Source organism: Propithecus coquereli, unplaced genomic scaffold, assembly GCF_000956105.1.
Source record: "Propithecus coquereli isolate 6110/MARCELLA unplaced genomic scaffold, Pcoq_1.0 Scaffold77, whole genome shotgun sequence".
NCBI lineage: Eukaryota > Metazoa > Chordata > Mammalia > Primates > Indriidae > Propithecus > Propithecus coquereli.
In genome coordinates this window covers 1,749,228-1,758,814 of record NW_012153840.1, presented here as the reverse complement: position 1 = coordinate 1,758,814, position 9,587 = coordinate 1,749,228, and the positions used below count along the sequence as shown (strand labels likewise).

Below are 9,587 nucleotides of genomic sequence, written 5' to 3'. Positions count from 1 at the left end.
GGCTCTCCTGCTCCGGCCACTCAAGCAGGGAGCCGCAGAGCCTCCTGCCCCAGCCAGGAGGGGCTCCCCCTTCTAGTGGGCAAGCCATGAGGTGCTGAGTGCTAAAGCCATGAGGTCACCTGATTTTCCATAGCTTACCTACCCAGGGGCCCTGAAGTCAGGGGGCAGGGATGGGTTACAGGAGCCAGAGGCAGCGGGGGATGTCGGCCACCTTTTATTGGGTGAAGCCCGGTGCTAGGCACACTCTTGGCACATCTCCAGTCCTCCAGAGAACCTTCTGAAGTGGACGTCGATAGCCCCATTTTACAATGAGGGAGACTGGAGCCCAGGGAGGAGCGGCTTGTCCGGGGTCACATGTAACAGCAGCGCCTGGGATTCCAAATCGGCCCTTCTCCACCTCTGCTCCTGCGGAGAGTGGGACCGTAGACTGTGGAGCCAGATTGGAAGATTGAGGCCTGGAAAGGGGAAGCCACACTGGCTGTGGCAGGGGTGGGAATGGGCAGTTGCTGAGTTGCCCCTACACCCTGGCCTAGGGACCTCCCAGACACTTGCCCTGCGCCCAGGGCTCTGAGCCGGAGCAGGACAGGCTAAGCCGGAGGCCGGGCAGGGGCACCAGCCCTGTGCCCAAGGCCAGAGGGAGGGCAGGAGGAGGTGCCCGGGCTGGTTGGCACCTTCTCCCCACGCCCATCCTCCCTCCATCCCCTAGTGACCTTTCCCCCAGATCCCAGGATCCAGGCCCGCCCCCAGGCGGGAGGTGTGGGGACAGAGGCAGCTGGGATTGGTCAGAGCCAGCAGGGGCGTGTCCCAGACACAGCAGACCCAGGCAGCTGAGCAGAGCAGGTGGACTCCGGGATAGACCAGGGGCTTCCAGGCAGCCCCAGGCCTATCGGACTGGGACCCCTGTCCTCTAGACATGGCCTCAGGCACCCTGGAGCTCCAGCCCCGGGGCCCTGTGGGGACATAGGCAGCCTAAACACCACCAGCCCAGGGCCCGTGCCATGCCCCTGACCCGGCCTCAGCAAGCCCCTGGCACAGAGGCCATGGAGACGGTGCCCCCCGCTGTGGACCTGGTGCTGGGCGCCTCGGCCTGCTGCCTGGCCTGTGTCTTCACCAATCCCCTGGAGGTGGTGAAGACGCGGCTGCAGCTGCAGGGGGAGCTGCGGGCCCAGGGCACCTACCCACGGCTCTACCGGGGATTTGTGGCCTCTGTTGCTGCCGTGGCCAGAGCTGACGGGCTGTGGGGCCTACAGAAGGGGCTGGCCGCCGGCCTGCTGTACCAGGGCCTCATGAATGGCGTCCGCTTCTACTGCTACAGCCTGGCGTGCCAGGCCGGCCTCACTCAGCAGCCGGGTGGCACCATGGTCGCAGGCGCTGTTGCTGGGGCGCTGGGAGCCTTCGTGGGGAGCCCGGCTTACCTGGTGAGTGCCTGGTCTGCAACCCCCATCACCCTGTGTCTCAGCTCCCAAGGGCGTTCTGTGGGCTCCAGGGCTGGTAGAGCTGGCGGGGTGGGGCCGCTGGGTGGGGCTGCTCCCCAGAACATCCCAGCCCAGGTCTGGAATCTGCCCCTTGCCCAGGGCACCAGGGCCTTCCCTGATCCTTGCTCCCCTGGGGACCCTGCCCCACTGGTCCTGAGCTAGGGGAGGGGCAAAGGGTGGCAGGGGCAGGGGTTCAAATCCTAGCCAGGCCACTTTCCTTCCTGTGAGGACTTGAGTAAGCTAAGAAGGAAAGTGGCCGTTGAGCCAGAGCTCGCCGTCCTGCGCTGGTGCTGGACGGTCACCATCTCCCACAATCCCCAGAACAGCTTTTCAAGGGTGACAGACAGAACTGAGGTCCAGAGGAGATCAAGTGACTTGCTCCAAGTCACAGCGAGATGCAGGCCCTCTAAGCTTCGGGCGTGGGATCTCGGAGCTCTGGGTTTCAGGGCACAGGGGTAGGGGGCTGCCCTCAACACGCACAGCCTGTCCAGCTTCCCCCGGACTCCGTCCCCAAGCTGCCTGTCCCCTCTGCTCGCACAGGTGAAAACGCAGCTGCAGGCCCAGACGGTGGCTGCGATGGCCGTGGGGCACCAGCATCATCACCAGGTGAGGACCGTCACTCCCCAGAGCGCCCTGGCTGCGTGGGCTGGATGGGCTCCCAGGCTGGGCAGGGGCTGCCCAGTGACCTGGTGCCCTCTCCCTGCAGAGCGTCTTGGGTGCCTTGGAGACCATCTGGCAGCAGCAGGGCCCGCTGGGGCTGTGGCGGGGCGTGGGTGGGGCTGTGCCCCGAGTCATGGTGGGCTCGGCCGCCCAGCTGTCCACCTTCACCTCAGCCAAGGCCTGGGTGCAGGAGCGACAGGTGAGGGGCTGGGGACACCTGTGCCTCCTTACACACAGGGAGGTCCAGGGGGTGGCAACGACGGGTGGGGCCCTGGCTCTGCCCTCAGTCGTGACCCAAGCCCTCGGGCCCAGCGGGAGTGGGGGGTCAGCAGTGATCTCTGAAGCTGTGAAGGAGCCGGGGGTGGTGGGCTGGGGGCCATGGCTGGAGGGGCTTATCTGTTCCCCTCTCCCCAGCCCTGGCACCCCCTGCGTGCTAGTGGACAGAGGGCAGTTGCAGGCTCAGCAGCCTGTGCCCTCTTCACAGTGGCTCCCAGAGGACAGCTGGCTGGTGGCACTGGCTGGAGGCATGATCAGCAGCGTAGCCGTGGTTGCCGTCATGACCCCCTTCGACGTGGCCAGCACGCGACTGTACAATCAGCCGGTCGATGGAGCTGGCAGGGTGCGCGGGGCGGGGTGGGGGGACGCGGGGGGCTGGGACCACACCCAACACACACTCGAGCAGCCAGAGACGCACAGACACGTGACACGCATGCAGACACAGCAGCTGGGCTTGTTTGCTGAGCACCTGGTCCCAGGCACGGGCTGAGCACTTCCACACTGGCGTTTACTCCATCCCTACAACCACCGTCCTTTTCCTGACGAGGAAACTGACGCTCAGATCAAGTGACTTCCCTGAGGTCACCCAGCTGGTAAGTGAAGGAACCAGAACTGGAATCCAGGCCTGACCCCACGGCCTTCTCCTGGCACTGTGGCCTCACAGATGTGCCAACCAGAGGCACCACCCGTAGGGTGAGTTGGTGGTGAAATCAGCCCGGGTGCCATGAGCCAAGCTGAGCCCCCTGGCGCGGGGCTGTGGCTGCCGGGAGGAAGAGGCTCCCCTTTTCCAGTGTCACAGATTAGAGGGTCACCTTTTTGTAATTTGCCCAGCTGGGGGTGAGTCCCTTTTCCCATGTCCCCACAGAAGCCTTGAACACACGGACACCTGGTTGTGCCAGCCAGGGCCCCACGGCCTTTGTGGTGACTCCCACCCCATGTCTGTCCCCAGGGCCAGCTGTACGGGGGCCTCGCCGACTGCCTGGTGAAGATCTGGCGGCAGGAGGGCCCCCTGGCCCTCTACAAGGGTCTGGGCCCGGCCTACCTGCGCCTGGGCCCCCACACCATACTCAGCATGCTCTTCTGGGACGAGCTGCGGAAACTGGCCATGCGGGCCCAGCACCAGGGCACCTAGGCAGCACCCCCACCCCACATCCTGACACAGCCTGGCACTTGTCTGGCAAGACTGGCCACCCCAGAGTGGGCCGTAGGCCCAGGCCCTGCCACGGGACCCGGGGGATGGGCACAGCGCTGGCCCCATGGCCCATGGCCCAGCCAGGGCCAGAGCATCCACTCCAAGTTACCACCCACTGCGTTCTCCCGAAAGTTCTCTTCCTTCCCTGTACTGGGCCATTGCATCCCAAGCTTTATTCCTCGGTATAACAGCCGCCGCGGGCATGAGCCGAGTGACTTACACGCGTCAGCTTGCTTAGTCCTCAAACAGCAGCACGAGACGGTAAATCCTCTTTTACCGTAAGGAAGCCGAGGCTGAGAGAGGTGACGTGGCTTTGACGAAAGCCACACAGCTTTGCAGTGGCGGAGCCAGGACTCGAATTCAGCTCTGCCCTCCCCAGACCTGTGCCCTTGATGAGGGCACTGCCGCGCCGGGGCCGTGGGATCGCGGTACCATGGGGACACCGGGGCGTGGCGCGAGGCCGTGGCGTCGTCAGCTGTGTTGTTTGCTCAGGCCACCATCACAAAGTGCCACAGACAGGGGGACTTAAACAATGGAAATCTGTTCTCACAGTTCTGGAGGCCAGAAACCTGAGAGCAAGATGTCCGCGGGGCTGGTTCCTCCCGAGGCCGCCTTCTCCCTGTGTCCTCACATGGCCGTCCCTCTGCGTGTGTCTGTGTCCCCATCTCCTCTTCTTGTAAGGACACCAGTCATGTTGGACTATGATGGTCACGAGGCCACCGCCTGGCCTCATTTTACTTCACTATCTCTGTAAAGACCCCGTCTCCAGCACATCCTGAGGTACTGGGGGACAGCACTTCGACATACGAATTTTGGGGGACAAAATTCAGCTCCTCTCAGGGCTTCTGCTGAGGGCCGCCCAGGATCCTGACGGCTCTTCGGGGAGCCCTGGGGCGCCCGTGGTTCCGAGGAGGAGACCGAGGCCTGGGGAAGGGAAGTGACCTGCCCAGTGAGGCAGGGCGGAGCCGGCGGCCGGGGGCAGCGGGCCCTGGGCCCTCTCTCCAGGCCGAACAACACTCCACCGCGGCACGCTCGCTCGGCGCCATGCCGCGCTGCAGAGGGGACCCCGGCCCCTGGAAGGGGCAGAACTGGCCAGGCTCCAGCTGCCCCGCCTGCCTTCCCTGCCACACCCCTGCCGCACACTCCAAGTCAATAAAGTTTTCTATTTTGTTTACTTCAACGACTCCCCTCGGCCACCAGCCTCAGACCCCATCCCCATCCCTGATCCCTTGGCTGGCTGCTCTTTCTCCCTCTGCTCCGACTCAGCCGGCACGGGCCGGAAAGGCAGCTCGCTGGCCAGCCCACCCCGCCCGACCCGGTGAGGCCTGCCACCTAGTGGACACGGGGAGGGACAGCAGGAGGGCAGGCTGAGGCGGAGGGGGCTCGGGAGTCCCAACCTCGGGCCACGGGAGAATCCACACCAGGCCAGAGCCAGACCTTAGGCTTCGGGAAGCTGGAACCAGACCTCGCAAAGAGCTGGCAGGGCCTGACCTCTGGCTGCGGGGGACAGAGCCCCAGACCTGGGGCTGAGAGAGCAGAGCCCACACTTCTGGCTGAGAGAAGACAGGACCCAAACCTAAGGCAGGGGCAGGGTGGATGGAGCCTGGGGCCTCAGAGAGGGTGAGAAAAGTGGACGCAGACTTCAGCAGGGACAGAGATCAGAGACCAGCCCCAGAGATACATCCACCTTCACCCCACACTGCCAAATGGGGGCACCAGGCAGCAGCTGGCTCCCCGCGCCCCTGTGCTGGGAACTGGGCTTGCATTTCTGGGGTCTGGAAGAGTTCCGGCCCCTGGCTCTCCTCCCCTCCCCTGGTTCAGGCTTTGACCTCCCCCTCCAGGCCCCTCCTTCCCTTCTGCTGACACCTTTGCCCTTTGCCCAGTGACATCATCTGTCTGTGCAGACCTAGCCGAGGCTGCCTCCGGGGCTGCCATGTTCTACCTGCTGTCGCTCCCCTCCCTCGAGTGGGGCTCCAGCCTCCTGGACTCCCTCCTGCAAGGTGAGCGCCTCCCCCTCCCACTCAGCCCCACCCTCCCAGCTCCACCCCACCCACGCAGGTCTCCCGCTGCCCTGCCACCTTGCCCATCCCCTCCTCTGCCCCACCGCCTAACACTGCTTCCTCCTGCACCTGCCACCGCCCTCCCACCCCCTCAGGCCTTGTCGGGGCCCTCGGAGTCTTGGTCCTGAACAGCCTCCTGAAAGTCTACTTCTTCGTGGGCTGTGCCAAGTGAGTGCCCACCTCCCCGTCCCACTCCAAGCCCTTTGCCACGACCCTGGGCCCTGCACTGTGACTCTGACCTCTTTGGGGAGGGCTGGCAGGGGACCAGGGAGTATGACTGGGGGCACAGGGACCTGCCAGGGGCCGAGGCTGGTGGCTCCACACCTCTGCGCACACCCACTCTGCCCCTACAGTGACCCGCAGCGGCGGCCCCAGAAGGAGCGGCTGCAGGCCCAGTGGGCCTCGCTGGAGATGGTGCACGTGGCGGGGCTGACCCTGTTCCTGACCATCGTGGGGGCCCGGGTGGCTGCCCTTGTGGTACTTGAGTTCTCCCTCCGGGCTGTGTCCACACTGCTGTCCCTGGGCAAGGTGAGGCCTCAGGGAAGGTGGTGGGTGAGTCACTCAGGTTTTGATTGCCAAAGCAAAGTCTCCGCTCACAGTGGACACACCCCCAGTCCCCAGAAAATAACAGCTACAGCTCCTGTGTCTCAAGCTTCCCAAATGCCACGGCCTATGCTAGGTACTTCGTGTGCACCATCTCATCTAATCCTCACAACCATGGCGGGTAAAAATTGTGGTCCCCATTTCACAGATGGGGAAACTGAGGCTCAGAGAGAGTAGGTGGCTTGTCTATGGTCAACAACCAGCAAGGGGTAGTCAGGTTTCGGACCCAGGTCTTCCAGGCTCTTCAGCTGACAGATGGGCCCCAAGTAATAAGACATGATTAAAATTAAGGTGAGAGAAATGATCCCATCAGGGATTAACCTGAAGCCAACATGCCCGCTTTGGGAACAACCCCCAAGGTCCCTCAGGCTCCAGCCCCCTATGGGTGGAGCAGCCCCCATTGCTGTCCCTCTGCTGCCGCCCCCCAGGGCTCCCGGGACACGGAGCGGCTGCAGCTCTACCTGCTGTGCCAGTACTCGCTGGGCTGCGGGCTGGCCTGCGGCCTGAGCTTCCTGCAGGAGGGTGCCCCTCACCGCACGCTGAACCTGCTGCTGAGCCTCGGGCTGGCCGCGCTGCTCGGCTCGTGGGCCCAGCGCCTCCAGTGCCACGTCTGCCGCCTCTACGAGCTGCACAGCAGCCAGCACTACTGTGGGGTCTGCCTGGGCCTGCTGGCCAACGCTTACGACCTCCCCCGGCTTCTGGGCCGCGCCCTGGCCGTGGCCTTTGCTGTGGGCGACATGGCGGCTGTGGCCCTCATCAACCAGGACTTCCTGACCACCTCGGAGGCCGTGCGCTTCTGGACGCCGCTCACCATCTGCTACACGCTGCTGGTCATCTACATGCAGGGTGAGGGCCAGGGGCCTGCGTCCATCCAGTCAGCATTCGTGGCCCACTGCCAGCCAGGCTCTGGGGAGGCGACAGCCATCAGACCCCACCCACCCCAGGGCGCCCGGTCAGGGCGGAGACCGTATGGGGTGCAGCTCAGAGAAGGGGCAGGGGGCAGAGGGAGTCCCCAGGAGCTGGCGTTGGGGCTGGGCCTTGAAGGACAGGCAGGAGCTCCTGCGGGAGCAGAGGTGGGGAAGGGGACCCTGGGCAGACAGGACCACACGTGCCAACGCCCAGAGCTGGGCGAGGGCATGGCAGTGTCAAATAATTGACAAAGTCCAGTGTGGCTGTCACCCTGAGGGCACAGGGAAGGGACGAGGCTGGCCAGCCTTGCAGGGGCCCGCTGGAGGGCCTCGCCAGCCAGGCCGGACAGTCCGGTGAGAGGCCACTGCAGGGTTTCAAGTGAGGGACAGTGACCTGGTCGGACCGGGCTCTAGGAGGAGCCGCCTGGCTACAGGGTGGGGATGGGGTGGCAGCAACAGGGCGAGACAGGGTGGTCCAGGCAGAGAGAACAGCGAGTGCAAAGGCCCTGAGGTGGGCATGAGCCCGGCATGCTGGACTTTTCGAAAAGGCCGGGCTGGCTGGGGGCAGTGACCAGAGACCACGGGAGGCTGGGGAGTGGGCACAGATCCGGCAGCGTCTCCTAAGGCAAGGCGAGGGTCTGGATTTTACTCTAAATGCAGTGGGAAGTCCTGGGAGGGTTATAAGCAGAGGAATGAAGGCCACCTTAGCTGGTCAGCAGGCACCGGACTGCCCAGAACAGAAGCCGGGAGCCAGCGAGGGGGCTGCTGCGAGAGGGGAAGGGGCTGGGACCAGGGGGGCCGTGGGAGCGGCCAGGGGTGCTCGGATGGGGACGTGCTTGCAGAAAGAGTCCACAGGCAGTACTGACGGCTCACACGGGTGTGCGGGAAGAGAGGAGGCGGACGGGGCTCTGTCCTGGGCCAGCAGGAGACTAGCGGGGTGGGCGGAGAGCCCTGGGAGGCAGGAGCGCCGGGCGCCCTGCGGGTGCTCAGAGAGGGGGAAGGCTCGCTCTGGGGAGGGGGTGTCTGGGAACTGGAGGGTCCAGACCCAGGATGCGGGGGCGGGTGGTGACAGGCGCCCGTGTGCCCTAGAGGAGCAGCGGCAGCACCCGGGCATGCAGGGCCAGGTGCAGACGGTGCTGGTGCGCATGGGCGGCCTGTTCGTGCTGCTGCTGACTGTGGGCCGCTGGCTGGACCTCCTGGGCATCCTCGTCTCCCTCCTGGGCGAGCTCTGGTGTCTGGTGGGCGCCCGAGCCCTGCTCGACCTTTGCCACATACAGGTGGGCACCCCCAGCCCATGCGTCCCCGACACCGCAGCCCTGTTCCAAACAGCCCCGGAGCCTCGAGAGGCCCACGTTTAAGAGGAGCTGGGTGACCTCTCCTGGGGTGGGGACAGAGGGAGCTGGAATCCCCTCTGGGCCCCCTCTGTGGCCAGGCCAGGGCTGTCCTCCAGGTCCCTAGCAGTGGGGAGGTTGAGGCTTCCCCTCCCTGTCCATGACCCTCCAACCTGCACCCCAGAGCCCAAGTGCGAGGAAGGTCCCGGGTCACTGGAGCCTGAGGCCCCCAAGGGAAGGGTAAAATGGTGGTGTCCTCCCTCCATCCTTCCCTCCCCGCCTTCCCGCAGGACCTTCCATCGCAGAGGCCTGCAGTGTCCACGCCAAGCCAGCCCCTGCGCTCCACACCCGCCCGGCCCCGGAGGTCGGCCCCCTCCTGACCTGCCCGAGGGAGGACTCAGAGTCTGTCTCAGGCCCACACGGGCTGACCTGCCGGGCTTTGACCCCAGGACGCTGCCTGGAGGTGGAGTGGCAGGGCTGGTCCCTCGGTGGGCACTGGGGACCCCTGCGGGGAGGGCAGAGTTTTTGGATGGGGCCCTTGGAGAGAGGGGCAACTCGGGGCCCCTGGCTTAATCCCTCTTTTTCTCAGGGTGGGCAACGGACACAGCCCCTCAGAGCTGCCTTCCTGGGCGGGGTTGGGGGCTGGGGGAGTTGCACCCTCTGTACCGGCCTCCCCCGCCCTCCCCATAAACAATAAAGGTGGTGATTTTCTCAACCTGGGCTTACAATCACGGACACACACAGAGAGGGACAGAGGCCTTTCTGAGGCCATACAGCTCTTCTGACAGGGTCCTGAGATATGTGCCTCAGGCTGGCCTGGGCAGGGTACCCTGGAGACAGGGCTCCCTGGGGACAGGGCTCCCTGCGGACTGGGGAAGGAGTTCGGGTGGAATGGGGAGGGGTGGCTGAGAGGTGAGGGGTATGGGGTGGGAGGGACACATGGTCCAGCACCCACTTGCAGTCTCGGGTGGACGGTGCCATGTCCTGTCCCATCCCAGGCTGAGAAAGAGCTGAAGGAAGCCTCTGTCGGTGGTCTTGGGTCCCCAGAGACCACGAGGGTCCTTCCCATCTCAGCCCTGTTC

At 65.0% G+C, this 9,587-nt stretch overlaps 2 protein-coding genes across 2 annotated transcripts; both read left to right on the top strand.

The window, feature by feature from the left end:
* Positions 1–851: 851 nt before the first annotated feature.
* On the top strand, positions 852–4,607 carry SLC25A34 (solute carrier family 25, member 34). Its single transcript, XM_012662607.1, has 5 exons — positions 852–1,418; positions 2,016–2,081; positions 2,182–2,334; positions 2,620–2,754; positions 3,361–4,607. Exons 1-5 carry the CDS (start codon positions 999–1,001, stop codon positions 3,541–3,543), a joined length of 957 nt encoding a protein of 318 aa, XP_012518061.1. The 5' UTR covers positions 852–998; the 3' UTR covers positions 3,544–4,607.
* Positions 4,608–5,483: 876 nt separating this feature from the next.
* Positions 5,484–9,202, top strand: TMEM82 (transmembrane protein 82). Its single transcript, XM_012662606.1, has 6 exons — positions 5,484–5,603; positions 5,759–5,831; positions 6,017–6,191; positions 6,695–7,112; positions 8,264–8,451; positions 8,796–9,202. The coding sequence occupies exons 1-6, from the start codon at positions 5,537–5,539 to the stop codon at positions 8,883–8,885; spliced, it is 1,011 nt and encodes a 336-aa protein (XP_012518060.1). The 5' UTR covers positions 5,484–5,536; the 3' UTR covers positions 8,886–9,202.
* Positions 9,203–9,587: the final 385 nt, after the last annotated feature.

Coding starts and splice junctions, on each gene's coding strand:
- SLC25A34 (XM_012662607.1), top strand. CDS start 999: ATGCCCCTGACCCGGCCTCAGCAAGCCCCTGGCACAGAGGCCATGGAG. Junction 1,419..2,015: donor TGGGGAGCCCGGCTTACCTG/GTGAGTGCCTGG, acceptor CTGCTCGCACAG/GTGAAAACGCAGCTGCAGGC. Junction 2,082..2,181: donor GGCACCAGCATCATCACCAG/GTGAGGACCGTC, acceptor CTCTCCCTGCAG/AGCGTCTTGGGTGCCTTGGA.
- TMEM82 (XM_012662606.1), top strand. CDS start 5,537: ATGTTCTACCTGCTGTCGCTCCCCTCCCTCGAGTGGGGCTCCAGCCTC. Junction 5,832..6,016: donor TTCTTCGTGGGCTGTGCCAA/GTGAGTGCCCAC, acceptor CTGCCCCTACAG/TGACCCGCAGCGGCGGCCCC. Junction 8,452..8,795: donor TCGACCTTTGCCACATACAG/GTGGGCACCCCC, acceptor GCCTTCCCGCAG/GACCTTCCATCGCAGAGGCC.